This window comes from Dermacentor albipictus, chromosome 3 (assembly GCF_038994185.2).
Source record: "Dermacentor albipictus isolate Rhodes 1998 colony chromosome 3, USDA_Dalb.pri_finalv2, whole genome shotgun sequence".
In the NCBI taxonomy this organism is placed as follows: Eukaryota; Metazoa; Arthropoda; class Arachnida; order Ixodida; family Ixodidae; genus Dermacentor; species Dermacentor albipictus.
Genome location: NC_091823.1, coordinates 153,563,570 through 153,582,333, shown reverse-complemented (window position 1 = coordinate 153,582,333; position 18,764 = coordinate 153,563,570). Strand labels below are relative to the sequence as shown.

Sequence of the window (18,764 nt, the reverse complement as noted above, 5' to 3'; positions counted from 1 at the left end):
TTGGCTCACAGGAGGCGAAGAGCATGCTCAAGTGGAGAAGGATTCGAAGGGGCAGAGCCAGTGCGCTGAATATTTATAACCGGATGAAGAGGTTGCTGCAGGCAGTAGTGGAGAGTAGTAGAGAAAGTGGACCAATCACAGGCGCCGGCACCACCCTCTTCATCAGGTTATCGAGTGCAGTGGCTCAGCCCCATTGAATCCCTCTCCCCTTGAGCCTGCTCATTGCCTCTTGTAAGCCAATTAAAAAAGACAACCCGCTCAGTGCAGGCAACGTTATTCGTTTTTCCAGCAAATAAAATGACCTCCCATGAAAGAGGAGAGCGTTTGATTTGTCTGTTCAGAAAACCCTGCGGCTGACCGCCCGATACTTGCGTCGGCGGTTACGCAAATTTGATAAAAACATATTGGAATAGTTTCACGCTATAGGGCCCCTGGTTGCTTTATTTAGAATAAGGGCTAACAAAACGAGTTCTCGTCGACAATAGCATGTCTTAAACGAAGAAGTAAAACGAAATCATGTGCATTCTAATCTTCAACCTGGCACGTGCAGTAATGGGAGAGCTTGTTTTGTTCGTCAGCAAGCGGCCAGCGCAAACGCGTAAACACTCGACCTGATTGAACTACATTTCCGTTCCTCAGTGCGCCACTGTATCTAATCCAGCAGCTGTTCCACGCACCTTTAAACTCACTTCACAGGACCTACTTCCCAATTCATTTATGTTGTTTTTGACGAGAATGGGGCGCATTCAACGATAAGGAAAAGTGGTGTAGATATGACAGAATGCTGCGCTTGTTGGTAGGGATTCATTATGCAAACAAGAGGTGAGACGTGCAGACAGGACGCAATAGCTGAGAAGTGGCGTTCGTGTTGTCCACTTCTCTACTCTTGTGTCCTGTCTGAATGACTCAACTCTTTTTTTGCATGATGGTGTAGATATGCCTGTTTTTTGCAACCAAGCCGTAATTAAATGTAAACGCGGCTTTCTAGAATGCTTTTGTAGGAAACAGGCAGTTTATTCGAAGGCGCGTTCCAACCCATTATGATCTACTTGAGCCTACTAATAAAGTGATATTTTTGTCGAACATGCGTACCAATTTTAAAATTCATCTGTGCTATGTGCGACAAATGTGTGCTTCTTTTTTTTTAGATACGAGCATGCGATCGGTAATGAAAGCGGCGCCTATTCGTTGATGAAATTTTACGATCTTAAGCCACTCGCAGTGGTACACAGCATGGGAGGCGGAAGCGACAGCAAACCAAAAGAGGAAGTTTATGGATCTGGAACATTCTATACCTTCGCAATTCGTGCGATAAAGGATAAAAAGAGTCGCGAATCTTTCGAGGTGAGTGCATTCTCTTCATTACCCTACAAGCTGTCAAAGTAAAACTCCACGAACGCTTGCACACATCCGACGCACATCTTCCGATCTGTGTGGTGCGAACTCTGGTGTACAACTTATTAAATTTCTATATCGATTCGTCTATTTCGTTCCTGTGGCGTTGCAAGCAAACATGCACGGGCATGCGCTCGACTACGCCTGTGCTATGCGTTGTGGGGTCCCCGGCGATTAAGTCAAATTGTTGTTTGCCATTGGTGCGATGGAAGCATATGTCCTATTATTGCCTGATGGTCAGAGCACCAGGCTGCTGTGCTGGGGGACCGAAGCTCGCTCTCAGCTTTGAGAAGAGATTTTTTTTTAAAAATCTGTTAGACTTTCAGAGAAGCGGCGAGAGGTCATGCGAACACAATAAAAAAAAGGCTTCATGAAAGAGGAACTAATAACACTCAAGGAATTTTCACAGCGTAGCGACGTTAACCGTTCTTAAAGCTATCGTGAATGTAGTAACTATCTTTTTATTGGGTCTGTTTCGAGGCTCAAAAGTAAATGAACGAGAATTGCAGAGTGGCGTTTTTGGTGGGGGGAGGTGGATAAAATAAAAAGGAAAATGGTGGAATGTCCTGAGGTACTCGAGGGGCCAAGCAGCACTACTAGACGTAACTATTACCGTAAGGGCATCTTCTTTTGCCCGCGTTCCCGCTATTGGTACTATACTCTGTCACATAATGGGTGATCAATTAAAAATTTTGCAGAATTTCGGAAAGAATTTGTTGTGGATAGCATAACTCCATTACGTCAGCCGGAATAGTCAAAATGGTGGACAGGCACGGAGAATGGACACTTAGTGGCTAACATTCATTATTCCCCTTCTTAACAAAACAAATTAACGAAGACTAACTAACGTTAATGATAAAGCAACATCAGCAAGTTAACGTTACAATTAACGAATTACCGTAACGAAATAACAAACATTTTATGATTAGCTTTTTATTACTGCCTTAAAGCCGGTGTAAGTAAAGAATGTGAAGGCAGCAGGCGCATTTTGTATGGCACCCTCATTAAGCTTTTCAATCTTAAAGGGACACTAAAGGGAAAAATTATTTCTTCTACATCAGTAAACTACATTTCTACGATGACAAAAACACTTAACACGGTAAGACGCTTGGTAATCCAGAAAAAGCGCAAGAACAAAAAACTGGTGGCGATGCCTCCTTCAAGGTCCCGCACCTGGTTGCTGTGACGTCATAGATTTTAACGCCTCTTTTAGGGCCTATTTAAGTAAAAAGCGGTGCATATTGACTAAATTGTGTTCTAAAGGAACCAAATATTAAACATGGCAAGTTCCGGGAGCTTTTACTCAGTCAACCCAGCCCAAGTTCGAAAACATACTTTGGAATCCCTGACGTCACACTGACGTACCGGCGTCGAGGTTTCGGCGTGAAATTCAAATACTGATACTTCGACCTTCATTTGCTCATCTAATAATGAAACTATTATTTTGAAATGACTGCCTGCATAGTTCTCAAACAATGCTTTCTTAGTCTAAACTGATTTACTGTTTCGCTTTAGTGTCCCTTTAAAGGTCGCACCTAATTCGGCATATTTTCGCCCAATTTCAACGATATATACCCAAACTATGAGGAATAAGCATCGCCCTATCATAAGAAATGGGAATCTCCCCATGCAACGACACCACCCACCATCGTGCATCCCACAATAGAACAGTGGGAGGCCGTCTAGTCCTGCTCGGACCTGTGTAACCACTGACAGCTGGTGTGCCGAGTCCAGTAGGCATCCAAACCGGCAGAATTCCTGCACGGATGGCACCCTCCCTCAGGCGCAAGCATCAAAATAAAAGTCAGCTTGCGTTCCTTCTTTCTGTCATGCTTTTTTTTTTGTCGGAAAGTAAGTCTTGTTTCCTCCTCGTTCGCACTATAATTACCTGAATCGCACGCAGGCGTCGATATCAGATGGAGGACTTGCATGCAACAACCGTAAGTTGGTGAATGTTTGGGGAATTCTAAAGTAAACCAGGGCTTTTGAGTTAAAAATGTGGGCACTTCGCAATTCTAGTCGTAGTTTTGCATTCTCCAATGCTTGCCAGCAAGATTATTACACAGGACATTACGGTGAGTGATGTATAAAAAGACGACCCTTCGCGCACTCGACATTTCTTTACAGTATAGTTCGTCGTTAATGATTTCTCACAAGTCCAAGTAAGAAGATATGTAATTACGTTTCAATTTTGGCAGTGTTTATTTCTTCACCGTGGCTAGGACGTGACAACATTGCCACAATCTGAAAGTGTTATGAAGACGCAGCTATACCGCGGGAAATTTATCACTGTGTGAAAATTTTACACAAATATGATCAGCCACGCAATACCCTTATGAAAAGTCATTTGTACATTGCACGAAAGCCTTAGTAGTTATTCTGCATCACTACTGTTTTTGCATTGTCAGTCCATTTGCATTTTATTTTTTGAATCTCCACACGCTCCACTATAAAAAAGAATGTTCCATAAGCAATGGCGTTTGCAACACGGCCAGCTATTTTTGGCGCCGTGAGTGTTTTGATCATATCGGCCGTACACTGATCACATTATATGTGATCTATGCGACTGCACTATTATATTATTTTGTTTCTTTTTACTTCAGGCAATTGTGGACAAAGAGGCGCTGGATTATGCAGTATTTCCGTGGAGCGGTAAGTACTCTTCCACGGAGCTCACGGAAATATGGAAATATTTGGTTTACCATAGTGAGCAATTCCTATAAAATATGATTTCACACAGATTTTGGTTAATTCATAGATTAACAAATTGTATACAGTGTGTTTCTGCGGAGAAAACTATTATCAAAAAATTAAATCACCATCCCGGTACTGCGAAAACACATGTCCATTCAACCTGTTGAAAACCAAAACTACAACTGCTGATGAGTGTGCCATGGTTTATGGCTTTAGAGTAATAGCAGTTGTGCTACCTTACAGTAATGCTAGTAATAGGAGTAATGGTGATTCTGACAGCACGCTGCCAACCATAGCAGTGCTGCAACAACATTGTAATGAGCTGATAGGTCCGTTATATTTTGGACGAAAGCCTAGGGTGGTCACTCCCGACGTTACAAGCTGCCGTCGCCACGGCAGCTTGGCTAACACAAATGTTTACAGGGAAACGGATGTGGGGTTCGCTACGTGCTGTGCATTGCACGTAGGTGCAGGAGCGCCGTATCATCAATTATGTGGTTTGGATGCTTGTATTGAGATTGTTGTTTCTTGAAATGTGTCTTGTCCGGTTTGTTGTATGCGTAATTGCAAGGAATGTATGCACTGTTCGCTTCAGTTTGCTGAGTGCTTGTAGCCTCTGCGTTAAGCAGGTATGAGCCATTGCATTGCACGTATGAGCCATTAATGATAGTTTGCGGTCGATATTACGCCACGAAGAAATCCCTGGATCCTAGCCATAGAGTGCTTCGGTGTAAAAATGGTCGTTTTGAAAGGCCACGGCCTTCAAGGACATGTCAGTTTTGGCGACCACGATGTGAAGGTGATACGCGGCAAATATACACTAATTAAGAAAAATATATGCATTACCCTTTGAACATTTGTTTCAGCAGCCTTATCGCAATTGACAAATTGAAGAAAACTCTCCGCACAAGACATATGAACTTTTGATGTGGGCAAATATTATTACCTGCGGAACTGTGGCATGAGGAACTTCGGCTGTCAGAGCACATGAAGCAGAAAATGGGAAGCTGCAACGAGCACTAGGCCGCACCCTTCCAAGCGCCGTTAGCTTTACGTGACCAAGCAAGGCCATTGCGCTGTTGCTCCGTGCCAATGCCTCCTAGATAGCACAAGGCCGGTGCACTTCGATCCGTGACGTCATGCTACCTTGCCCGACTGCCATAGAATCTAATGGGGACGCTCCCGATCAAGCCGCGTCGATTTTGGCGTCATCGCCTTCGTCACGCTGGGCTTGGCAATGGAAATTTCGGTCCAAGTAGCATGACGTCACAAATCAGAGTGCACAGGCCTGCTGTTTAGGAGGCTCTGTCCGTGCTCGTCGCTATCCACTGCTAGTACGTTAAACTACGTCACATCTACTGGCCACTAGGCCGGGTATACGTTTGGCTAGGATGTACCCATTATTGGAGCTGTCAAAATACTTCTCCGTCAATGTTACGCGTGTGCGAGGAGCTTGACCAGTATACATGCAGCATTTGTCTATTCTCTGAATTGTCTTTCATGCTGTACCTTGTCATGCTATACCTATACCCTTTATACCATATCCGCACTCTTCAATAGCAGATATGGAAAGCCAAAAAGGCTGTCCACATACGGGAAGACATCGCAAATAACTCTTAACACTTATTTGTGTTCAACAGTTGTACTACCGTCAAGGGCATCATTAAGGAATGTTGGCCGCTTGAAGAATGTGATAGGGGACACACAAGACAAATTGTTCGCATAGTGAATGCGCGAAGATTGTTCTCCGTGCAGTCATCGAAGAATGGCACCATGGAATTATTTTATGTCATGTGGCAGAGTTAGAGTGCGAAATTTTAGCCCCGACTCACCCTGCTATGACTGGCAGCCACGTATCTCGCCTATATAGGCAATCGCCCGAGAGCTGCCGAACGCTGGCGTCGACCACAGGGCTGACTGCGTCTCTGTTCAATTTCAATCGGCATTGTCACCTTATTTTGCAGCTCTCGGTTTTAGCCCAACTCCTTCCACTGTCAATTTACTCGTCCCGAAAGTTGGCCGCCCTGTCAACGACATAGGTCTTTGTCACTAAGTTGACAAATTTAGCACTGTCCTAAGATTTCAAGCGATTTCACCTTTCTCCAAATGGCAACTTTTTTACCGGCCTGTGTTCATATAGACATTATGTGTAACATCAACAGCGTTGCTCAATCCGTGAGTCTCCGTGGCGGCCTGGCACATATACGTGGCCACTGTGGCCGGTCGCTGCAGTGGTGGGTGCAAGTAGTTATACATTCTTCCACTTGTGAATATGGCAAAGAAATGGGATGTCTGAACGGGATGGTAGTGTCAGCCTAAGAATATACGGTGACGACAAAATGCACTTCTTGAATCCGTGGGATTGGGGTTCCGCACTGAAGTCCAGTCGATGGAATAGAAATATTTTTTCTGAAACTCTCTGCTTAAAGCTGGTTCGTCTGAAACCTGGCTGTTCGCCGACTGTGCCATTGAAGTCAAGAAAAGACACGGAGTGCCATTCCCTCCTTAATCTGTGTTTTATTCTTCTTTCTGAGGTAAGACATAACAAGACTCAGTTTGAAGAAAACGTTTGGAAAGCTGTCGTCTGCGAGCTTTGGCCTCCGCTCAACGTGGCCGCTTTGCATCGTGGCCTTGCTGCCTTCGCAATTCGGGTTCTTCGGCTTCTTTTCGACCCTTGGTTGCCCCTTGCACATTCGTATAGAGGAGTCGGACACGCGCCACCAACGTTTCCCTTCTGTGTTGAGAATACGTCTGTTTCCACAAGAGACGATATGAACACTGAGTTACAATCCCGGCAAGATTCCGCCAGGATGATAACATATAAAACACGAAACACGCCGCGTTTTCAAAGTAATGTCCAAGTCCTCACTCACCAAAGTATAACACATATACCCAAGGAAAAGCACAGTTGCACATAAACTAAATATCACATGTACAAAAGATTTTCCATATATACAGTGTGCACAATGGTTACGTACAATTATGCTGTGACAGAACACTTTACACAATTTTGCACGAGATGTGTGTATAGAAGAATGGTCATGTATTCGAGAGCACACACACAGAAATCACGGGCACCTTTATTCTATGTGCATTAAATAAATACTTCTGATGGCCTGACTACAAGAACCAGGCTGGTCGAAAATTAAGCCATACGCGTCCATGAGCCACAGACAGGAAACAGCATGACCACTGTCGAAGCAACTCTTCTTCTCCAAGGAAGAACAACTCCTCTGGCAGAAACGATGGTAGCTAAGAGTAAAGCCTTGCCAGAAGTGGAAAGAAAGCGTGGCAACGTCGTCTCACGGCAACTGCCTCGCACCGGTTACGCCATAGACAAAAGGCCGTCGCAGTAATTAAAGTTGCCCGAAGCAGCACGTGAGCAGCGACCAGGTGTAATAAACTGGTTAACTCCAAGGCCACAAAAACCAGTACAGACGGCCTTCCCGAATATCCCGGCAACGACGCAGTGCAGCAGCGCATGTTTATTGGATTCTTGAAGGGGGCGATTCGGACACAGCGAAGATGGGACAACGCCCTACCACTCTAGCCTGTCATCAGTTGGAATCCCTTGTCACCCTAGAGTCCACATGAAGTCGCGTGGGTGGCCAGGCTGAATTGACTGCGTTATCGCATCCCATGACATATTACTGGAACATGCGAGGCGCGTTCGGGGAACTAGACGAAGCAGTAAGTCTGCCATAGCGTCTACTACACGGGTTTCGAGAACGTCTACATTAGGACATGCCTGTTGTATGGGGCGATAAAATGCCACGGCCGTACAGTAAAATGTATGTGCGTTTAAAACTTTTGGTCCGCGATTTAAGTGCACCCTCGCTAACATGTAATGAATTTTTTGCGCCAAGGAAATACCAATCGAGTTCACGCGTAGGACACTGATAACGCTGTAACAGGCGGAGCAGAAATCGCAGAGAAAGCAGCCGGAAGCGGACAGACACTAAGGGAAACGCGAACCCACCGCGAGAACGCGGCTGCCCAAGCGCTGTACGGCTCGGCGAGAAGAAGGAACTGAGGAAGCATTGCAAGGACCTAGTAATCCATAATGGTGGCTGTACATGGTGAGAAACCTACAACGCTCGGCCGCAAAATATAGACTGTGCTAAGTACCTTCTTTCTAATAGAGTAAATCATACCCTTGAACTTCGTGGATATATTGCCTCACATCTTCAACGATTGCGAGCCACACAGAGTCTGATATGTCATCATAGGTATAATCAAGGCCTAAAATACGCAGAGAATTGCTCTTTTGTAGACTGAAAAAGGGACTTAGGCGTGTCTGTGGTGAACAAATGACCATTTAACTACATTTTGAAAAATTTAGCACAGCATCTGAAATATTTCCGTACTCAATGAAAATTCGAAGTCTAAGGGTTAAGCCGCCTTCATTCCTGTGATATAACGCGATGTCATGGGGGAAGGCTGTCACCTTCGCAGCACCGCTGCAAGGCAGTAGGTGACCGCATACGTAAGAGTCTCTAACCACTGAGCGCAGAAATGGCCCAAGGCTGAGCAGAAGTAGTACTGGGGATAGGGAGCACCCTGGACGAACACCACGATTAACGGCAAATGGTGCACCTTCACGACCATCAAGGAACAATGTACTTCGGATATTTGAATAGGCATTCCTAATGTGTTCAACGAAATTTGACGAAAAGCAGAACGAGCTCAGTACATTAAATATGTACAGGCGCTCCCAGAATAATTCGGAACGCCGGACACGCAGCTGCTCGTCGGCGGAGCACGCCGGCGGATAAATACAGGCAAGATTTGCGCATGCGCGGTCTCCCTAGCGAGCAAGTTTCGCTCCCTAGTGCATCTAGATTGGCGTTGGCTTGCTCCAAGAAGGTAACGCTAGGTGCCCTGGGCGAATGAATGTCTAGCACAGCATGCATGCACCGTAATCTATAAATAAAGGCTCGTGGATTCCTTGCAGCGTATTCTCGCCATGGCCTACATACCGTCTGGGAGATAGCAATGCTTTGCGTGATTACATGCTAGTGAGGCGGCTTGGCTACAACGGCATCGCTGCCTTATTTTTCCACCGTGTTAGCCTGTCCTGCGAAGTATTAGCTCTTAGTAAAATAGCTCCCTATCCGTGTTACTACTAGCTTCGTAATACGAGGACAATTACCACTATTACACGACTCCTCTTAACGGGTGTGTCTGCGATAGTTGCAATAAAAAAGTTTACAATATAAAATAACGCGGCCCGTTCATCAAGGCCAATTTCACGCACAAGAACTCACTTCATACAAAGGGCACTCTAATGAACTCTTCACGACTCTATCATTTATTGGCGCACCCCGTTACGTGGTTCGCATATATTGTGCGCCAATCAATCACGGAATCTGGACCAATGGTAGCGAGTATCCTTACGTATTGATCGCGGGTCGGCGTTTGTTGGCGAAGATACTCATTTTCATGCTCATTGTATTTTGCTCAGAGGAAATATACAACGATAATCATGGTTAGGCTGTGTGAGCTGAATGCAAAAAAAAAATAGTAAGGAGAACACAGTAAATCTAAATGACAGGAAGAACACTGGCTTTAATTTTCCACAGTAAACAAAAAGAATCCAAACGTAACTGTTTTGTCTAAAGCTGTTGGCATGTTCCGCTATCAATATCTCGCGAATGCGCCATCCACGCGAAGCGCAGCTTGTACGCGGCGTGGAATTGACTCGTAGAGCGCATCTACGAAGTCCCTCCTCTCACCAAGGCGCTTCCACTCGCGCGTTATGGCGAGCCAGAGCTCGTCGGCACTGGCCCCTCCCAGATTCAGCTTGCATAAACTTTCCTTCATCATGCCCAACACGTTCTACATAACATTGAAGTCTGCACCTTTCGGAGGCCAGTCAAGAACGCGAACACCACGTTCTTGAAGAAGTTTTTCCACAGCTCTGGCGGTGTGCACCGAGGCCAGGTCTTGTTGGAACAAGTAGCAGCCATATTTAAATGACCCTTCCAGAACGTATGGCAATAGGTGGTAGTCCAGAATTTCGCAGTAAGCTTTAACTGTGAACGATGGGGACAGTCGGATTAGCGGACCGAGGCCCTCTTTGCTAATTGCTCCCCAAACGTTGATACTACAGCGGCCGCTGCTGCAGATCTCGTAAACATACCCAGGCTCGTATCTACACGAAAAGAAGAGAATAGATAATGATCTTTTCAGGTGAAATACCTTTTGCGCGTCCGAAGAATTTGTGCTTAAATGATCAGAAAGAAAATGAAAATACGTGCAGTTATATGGTCTCCATACGCGGCGCTCTTGACCCCATCGAGATGAAAATGTCGATTCATCTGAGAATATGAATTCCTTCCATTCTTCAGTCGTCCAGCGCTCATATGCCCTGCCAAACTCAAGGCGCCGGCGTTTTTGGCGCTCCGTAAGGTGTGGCTTTTGTGCCGCGACAAACCCACGAAGACCAGCCACTCGCACGCGCCTTCTGTTTCCTCACTGACATGCACGTTGAGGGCTGTCTTGAACTGGCGGGCGCTCTGAATAGGATTTGCAACGGCTGCAGCAACAATGAGAAGTCGGACTCTTCCGACGTGCATCGGTGTCGTTCTGATCATGCTGCATCTTTGAGTCGGCCATCTTCATTCCTGTATGCTTGGATTATTCGGTTGACCGCACTTATAGACTTTCCTGTGAGGTGGCATATCTCACGTTGAGGTATACCTTGTGAGCTGAGCTTAATTATATTTCACCGCACATTCACCGGCACTCTTTTCGGCATGTTGCCTCGATAGGAATAGGGCGAAATTCGCGTAACTGTCATTGTTTCAATGTGTTCGTATCTCTTTATCAATCGAGCCGCCGATATCATCACGGTTGCATCAGACGAAAACACCGCCCTTTGCCAGCGCTAGTCACGGTCACCTACCGTAAATATTTTGAGCAAATGATAAATATGACCCGCACGAAAAATGAAAAAAAAGGCGCCCAAGCACCCGAACATGCAGACACGAGCGCTTATGCTCCAACGCGAGTGCATGCGCAGACACAGCTTGTCACAGACACCACTGGCCCAGCCTCCCTTGACAAAACGTTAAGGGGCACCTAGGGCTACCGTTTTGCAGACACGCAACACAAACTAGATGCACTGGGGAGCCAACCTTGCTCGCTAGGGAGACCGCGCACGCGCAAACCATGGTACTACTTTTCCCACGGGTGCGCTCCGCCGGCGAGCAGCCGCGTGTGTTGCGTTCCGAATTATTCTGGGAGCGCCTGTACCTATGTTCAAGGCGATCGAATGCCCTTTCGTGATCTCGTGAAACTAAGAGACGACGTGCTGACCTGGTCAACGTGTATGTCATTATGCCATGCGTAACGAACGAAAGACTGTGTATTTCTCTGCCAGAGACTGAGCATGCATGATGGTGTCTTAGTAAGGAAGACATCAGGCTTCCCAAACGCAGGGTGACGGTAGCTGTGAAGGTTTTGTAGTCAACGTAGAGAGAAGCGTGATTGGCCTCCATTGACGAACTGCTGATGGATCGTGCTTAGCTATCAGCACAATACGACCGTCGCAAAAAGTAGATGGAAAAAAGTTTCTCAAAGGAGCGGCTGATTGCAGATACGAAAGCGGCACACATATCTTCCCTGAACGGATAACCCGTCTAACGGGCCCGGCACGAAGCTAGCGCGTTTTCAATGGAACGAGCGGGTTTTTCGCGAATAACAAAAGCTGCAGGGCGATTATTGAAAAACGCAGGTGACAAACGTGTCCTGGATGACAGTCCACACGAGCCAAATGCAGTGATCACACTATGGCACGTAAAAATTGTGTTCCCACAGCACTTAAAGTTTTAGCAATGGACGAAAATTTGTGCTCGATTTTTGAGGCAAGAACGATGACTGTAATAAAACTATCCCGTCTATCGTAATACGCAGTGCAGCGCATGTAGTCCGGAGACTCAGCTTTCGATTGATGCCTCTCTCGACTCTCCACATATGGCGTAAGACTGTTCCCGAAAGCGATTTTTAAAACACTAGTGAAAATTGCCGTGGTATCTATAAAAACATGAGCGTACCCCTTGGCGAAGCCTCGGTAGCCGTGGCCGAGTGGTAAAATAGCGAGCACCTTTCGTGCCGCATCACGGGTGGCCGTGGTTCGATTCCCCCTTCGCAGCGTTTTTTTTTTTTTAAGCAGCGTAGGACCTAGTTTTGTAGTCTCTCACTAGATGGCATAAACACAAAACTCAAGAATTGCTTTCGGTTCTGGTTTTCCAGTGGTGCTCTTGAAATATTGTACTTTCTGTTTTTCCTTCATAAAACGTAGCAGTATCGTGTTCATTTGTTAAGTCATCGCTTTTATGAAGGTTTTATTCATTGGACAACATAACTAGAAGCTTGCGCATGGCTTTGTGTTATGAAAAAAAAAACTTTCGTGCTTTGTAGCGTGGAACCTGCAAGAACAAGATGGCTATTCTTATTGCGCTCTTCTGGAAGGTTCGTTTTCTTCGACTTTCGGCTGTCCTTGGGCTCTATTCTGGACACGCATGGCGGCTGCACGGCCGCCATTATCCGCCATGTTTACTCTCTGATTGGCTGTCGAGAGGTCACGTGTTTTGAAATTTGTGCCGGGAAGCGGAAGTTTTGCGAAATGTCATTTTGCGTTTTCATCAAGATGACGAAACGTGACGTGGAGCTGCAAATTTTATGGACTAATACATTTTTTTGCTCCTTGGCAGATATATGGTGATGTTAGCGCTTCAAAAAGAATGTGAGCGGTAGTGTGCAAAAGCCAGTGCAATGCATCTGCAATTGCGCGAATATGTGGTGGCGATTCAAGATATGCGCCATGCCAGCTTGCTGATTGGCTGAAGGAATATCTCGTAGGGAGCGTCACAGGAAGGGCTGTTTCGTAAACGTCATTTTGACGATGCGTGACGTTGCGCAGGGCCGCCATTGCTGAGATTTTCCGCCATAATTTTTGCTGCGGCGAGCCGCGCGAATTATGCTAATGGGCAGCCATATGCAATGGCAGCCAAGAGGAATGCGTATCGCCACATTTTCCCCGTCGTTTGGCACCACGAAAATCTTTTGTTCATAACGCGTGCTCATTGTATTTGCATCGCTCTCGGGTGGTGCTGGCATTTGTGTTTTGGGCCATCGTTTTTTAAAAGAACGCGTTTATACGAAATAATATTGGTTGAATATAGCAAACTTTCAGCAATGTTGTCCACTTTTCACTGCTGCATTTGTATTGTAATCGAGATTAATGCCTTTTCGCACAATCAAAAGTTATGACAACGGCCTCTTTCTAATTTATAAAAAGAAATGTACGCAAGGCGGCGCCTTGAAGTTTCCTCCTGCGGTGCGAGTAACCAGCGAAATGAACAAGAGATGGCAGCGCCGGCGCTTGCGTCGCTCTAGTGGATATCTCTGGCGCGCACAACGCTATCGGTGATATTCGGCCGTTTCACATCCAGCCGAGTCGGGCTGAGTCACTTGCGTTTCACGAAATAGCGATAACGTGGCCTAGAACGTGCGCGCATCACCACTGGTAGGTCGCGTATGTTGTCTCAAGAAAAAAAACAAGCGCGTTGGCTCCAACATGCGATGACTCATTCCATTTTCCAGGGACATGCATCCGAGCAACTGAAGCAGACGACGGCTTGTACGCAGCAGACGACGGAAGCGAGAGCCGTTTTCGACAGAATAATCATACGCTTTGAGATAGCTGCTTTATTTTTACTGCGGAGGAAAACTGTTTTGCCTTACCGATAACGCTACATTGAGTGCCTTCATTTCAGTTTCTTAGGCGAAACGTCAAGTTGGCGTCACGTTATGTAAGCCAAAACCGGGCCACCAGCGCCATTTTGTTTGCGTCACGCCTACGTCACGCATCGAAGAAAATGGCGGAATGTCCAGAATAGCGCCCCTTAATAGCACACACTCCGAGCGAATGACGTCCAGCTGTGACACAATGTTACCCGGTGGCCAGTGCCATTCCTATGCAACATTCGTGGGGAACAAAGGGTCTGCTAGGCTGAGTCGCTGCCCGAACGTTAATTATTTCTAAATATTCATCCAAATAAGAAAAGTACAAACTAGGAGATGTGCAGCGTCTGGATTAGTAGCTACTGTTAATGTGTTCCCTACAGCCAAGTGGTATCAATCCGTAGGTGTGGCCGTAAAACAACATTTGAATAAATGTCCTTCGTTCGGTGCATTTGCTTTTAATGTGCAGCATTCTTTGTCGAGTACCCCAGCAATTTGGTAGCAAAATCGTGCAATATCGTACCTGTAACGCCAAAAGCTTGACGCATTTCCCATATAAATATATAGGTCTTCATAAAAAGGGTTGGGGTGACCAACTTGAAATTGGAAGTGGCATCAGCATAAATATGGGCCAAGGTGAATTTAGCAGTGATACGGGAGTGGCCCTACCTAAATTTGGGGTGAAATGGTAGTGAGCCAAGCTGAATTTGAGGCTGATATGGGGGTGTCCCAACCTAAATTTGAGGTGATATAGGGGTGGATAAGCCTAAGTTTAGGGGAATATGGGGGTGGGCCAGCCTGGATTTGGGGATGACATGAGGGTGGGAGAACCTGAATTTGGGGGGGATATGGGGGGTGGGCCACCATAACCATGGGCGTGATATGGGGCTGGGCCAAGCTGAATCGAGGGGGGGTGGGGTAGGGGGGCTAACCTAAATTTGGGAGGGATTTGCGGTGGGCCATCCTAAATTTGAGATGATAGACGGGTGGGCCAGGCTAAGTTTGGGGCTGATATGGGGGTAGGCCAACCTGGATTTGAGGATGATATGGGTGTGGGCCAACCTAAATTTGAAAGTAACATGGGGACGCGCTAGCCTAACCATGGGGGTGATGTTTGGCTGGGCCAAGCTAAATTGGGGGGGGGGGCGAAGGTGATGGGTGGACTAACCTATATTGGGGTATGATTTGCAGTGGGCCATCCTAAATTTGAGGTGATCGAGGGGTGGGCCAGCATTAGTTTGGGGCTGATATGGGGGTGGGTCAACCTCAATTTGCAGGTGGTATTGGAGTGGGGCAATATAAATTTGGCGGTGTTGTGGAGGCGGGCCAATCTGTATTTGGGGGTGATATGGGGCTAGTCCTACCTAAATGTGGGGGCAATCTCGGGGTCGGTCAATCTGAACTTGGGGGCGATATGGGGATGGGCCACCCTAAATTTTGGGGTGCGTCGACTGGAATTTTGGGGGACGATTTATGGAAATTCGTGGGTGGACCAACTTGAAAATTAGGGATGGCCCAATTGAAACTGGGGATGGGCCAACTCCAAGTTTAAGGCTGGGTGAAAAAAAATCGGGCGTGGCCAACTTAAAATTGGAGGGTGGGCCAATTTTAATTTGAGGGCGTGCCAACTTGAAATTTGGGGGTGGGCCTATCTAATGTTTGGGGGTGGGCCAATTGATATTTGGGGGGCTGCTTACGAATAGTTAGACAACACCAGTGGTGTTTCTGCATCTTTTTCATCATCGCAAAGTATGTATATTAATAATTGTTACCTAATACTCCTCAAGGTGAGCTACCACTCGAGCCTCCCAGCCCACTGGGCTGATAATGTCACAGAAGTACTCTCATCGTGACAACTGCGACGTTCAATGCGGAGATCACATGAACAAATCGCAGACTGAGCTGACCATTTTCGCGCCAATGTCATTGCTAACACTACTCGCTCGTGCTAGAGGCAACACAAGCTGACAACTATCATAATTCAACTTTCACTCGCACGCTAGTCGACACGCTCTCAGCGCACTATTTCGCCAATCATTGGATAGAGCCTTGCTATATGTTTTACTGTCATGTTGCGTCGTTTTTCACGAAGGCCGTCTCCCGAAAAGAGAATAGATTTTTGAGATTGACGAGGCAAGCTAGTATATAACTCATACGAAGCAAATGTATAAACGGTTGTAGTGATTTTTCAAAAATGAATATAAGTAAATAAGATTTCAGATGGTATTGTTTCGACCGGGCATGACAACGAGTTTTTCCCGCCTGTCACAGTGCTTTGACCGAAAACCTAATCATTTTGCTGAAATGTGTTGCCCAATACTACATGTGCTAAATGTAGAAAAGTGCGGTGCGTGGTCACAGCTTCAAAGCCAGTCTATTTTGTGTACGGTTGTTGATATTGTAGTAATGTGGAGTTTTCTTCTTTATAAGAGCACAAAAAGAAAAATATAACAGATGGGAGCTAAGCGCAAAGTAAATTGGAAGATCTGAAACCAGCAATTATTTTTAATTTGTGGATTGATCTTCTCCGCCGGTAGATCGCTGTCGCATTAATTCAAAGAATTTTGTTTGTGTGCAACTGCAGCAAAAACGAAAATACTACCATTTCATTGCCAGGACCTTCATGCCCTCCACACACACAAGAAGGACACCAGATAACAGGCAATATCAGTTTATTAACTGACATTGTTTTGCTAATTTCAGTGTAGCGTGGTGCCTGCGGACGGAGTATTTTCTTAGTATCAGTCCAGTGTTAGCAGTGAGAAGCAGTTCGGTCTACCATTCCCATGAGGGCATACTAGCCATTGTAGCGCTTTACTGTAGGACAAATTAAGTGCTAAAAACTTGGTGTGGCTTGTCCTTCCCACAGGTCGTCCATCCATTCTGTTATGGTGACGATCAACATTGTGTCCGTCAGGCCTCCTCCTCATTTTTAGCTTCACCATCGCGAGAGTGGACAGAGAAAGGAAGCTTTCTTCACAATCAGCCCCAGCGGGATTCCACCACTCGTAACTGCTGCAATTTGCATTCAGTGACTGGGCATGCTGAGCACATCCTTAGTTTCACAGTGACTAGAGTACGCAGAAAAAGTAGAGCTTTGGTCGCTATCACTACCACCAACCCATGTCAATGCAGATATAAGTACGTGCAGGGGCTGAGTATGCTAACCTCTCCGCTACCACCTGCTTCCACCACCTTAGATTTTCCAGGCGTCCCTGCTTCTTGTTTTCATCGCAGACGCATGCAGGATAAACGCGGATAACTAAAAAATCTCAGTGCCCTTCCACTCTGTGAAGAAACATGACCTGCAAAGCTGTGAATGTGGGTCCCTTAATGGTGAACTGCACCTCCACCGTATGTCGGCCCCGCATTGCACTGTCTTCGTCATCGGCCCACGTATGGGGAGTGCTTAACGCCTGCTTCACCTCCGCCGCGGGTCTCCCCGGCATGGCGTTACATTCGGGATCAGCCTACATGTGGGGAGCGCTGAATGCATGCTTCACCACCGCTGCGGGTCGGGTCGGTATTACGCTACCTTCAGGATTTGGCTCTACACGCGGACGCGATAGTGGAGAAATTAGCCCTTAAGAGGAAGCTTTAGCTCTGGTGGTCCTATCTAAATAAATGTAAAAGGAGAATTCGTTTTTCTCGACAGCCACTGCATCTAATTTGACAAGGTTTGTTGCATTTAAAACAAGAACTTAAAATCTAGTGTCTGTTGGTTTCGAATTCTTGAATTAGGTCATCATTTGTTTATTCAAAAATGTCCAAAATTGCAAATTTTAAGAAAACGAAACCATCCAGTTTACAACTCTCTTTCGGCAAAGAAAACTGATATCAAAATTATGTACATTGCATCTAACAGCACATCTAAAGCAGACAAAATTGATATAATGTGCATGAATCCTAAAAAATTCAGTAATATGGAAATACAGATTTTCCACAACCCTTGTTCACAACGTAACGACTTCACGTAAGATATAAATCGGCATATTGGAATTGTCTAATGGATGCTGTTTACAGAACCGCGATATCAGTTCTTGATCTGGAGTTAATAATTTGTAAACTTCGTGCTTGCGTACTTTTCGCACTTTCGAATTGTTGAATATCTTTTACCAAAATTCAGGCCCTAAATAGAAATTCCGCTTCCAATAGTCATTAGAATTTACCTTTCTCTCCCGCATCCAACAAATTTCATTAAAATCGGTCCAGGGATTATCTAAGAAAAGCGTTTCGGCGTTTTACATCTATTTGAATAGGCCGAGTCGGAGTAGGGCCCGTGTTAAAGCTTCCTCTTAACGAATTCGCTGTAGAAAAAAAGAATAAAAGAATAAAAGAAAACAAAAACGCTGCATCCATCAATATCGCCGGCTCAGATTTCGTCATGATGGCACCGTCCCCATGGGCACGGCTCCGTGAGCAGCTACCAAGCTGTTCACTTTCGTTATCTTCCTTCCCTCGGCGGCCGCGCATTGTCTTGATGCCAGCGGCGCGCTGAATCTGCACCATCATTCCGTCATGCATCGCTTCTGCGACCAAGCAAGCTTTCGGCGGCACACGTACACTGCCGCATTGACTCCAAAATTTAAACTGCTTGCTTTCGAGAAAACAGCATGAATAAAAATGGAAGGCGACTATAAGGCCACGTGGAATACGTTCGCGGGGCCATACTATTGATGACAGCATCCCGAAAGGCTATATGTGGTCAGCTTGACTTTACAGGTTTGGAAGGAATGACTGACGGTCTAGCTGCTTCATTATCACATAAACAGCGCTTGAAGTTGTTAGCGCAGTTTGTGTGTGGTTCCTCCTTTGTGTCCCGTCGTGAACTGCTGTTCTTTCTGTGGCTTTACAGATGTCCTTTTCTGCGTCAGTTACGCCTTCCAAGAGTGTTTACTCGGAAAATTTTTGTTTGCATGGCTCTT

General features: G+C 46.0%; 1 protein-coding gene across 7 annotated transcripts in view; it reads left to right on the top strand.

Moving 5' to 3' along the window:
- LOC135920011 (uncharacterized) overlaps positions 1-18,764 on the top strand; it is a 206,263-nt gene that overhangs the window by 107,125 nt on the left and 80,374 nt on the right. For 6 of the 7 annotated variants that reach the window (XM_070536194.1, XM_070536195.1, XM_065454075.1 and 3 more), the window contains exons 3-4: positions 1,149-1,344; positions 3,999-4,047. In XM_070536194.1, coding sequence (XP_070392295.1) covers positions 1,149-1,344; positions 3,999-4,047 — 245 coding nt within the window. The remainder of the gene's footprint in view (positions 1-1,148; positions 1,345-3,998; positions 4,048-18,764) is intronic. The other variant, XM_070536196.1, reaches the window with a different exon arrangement.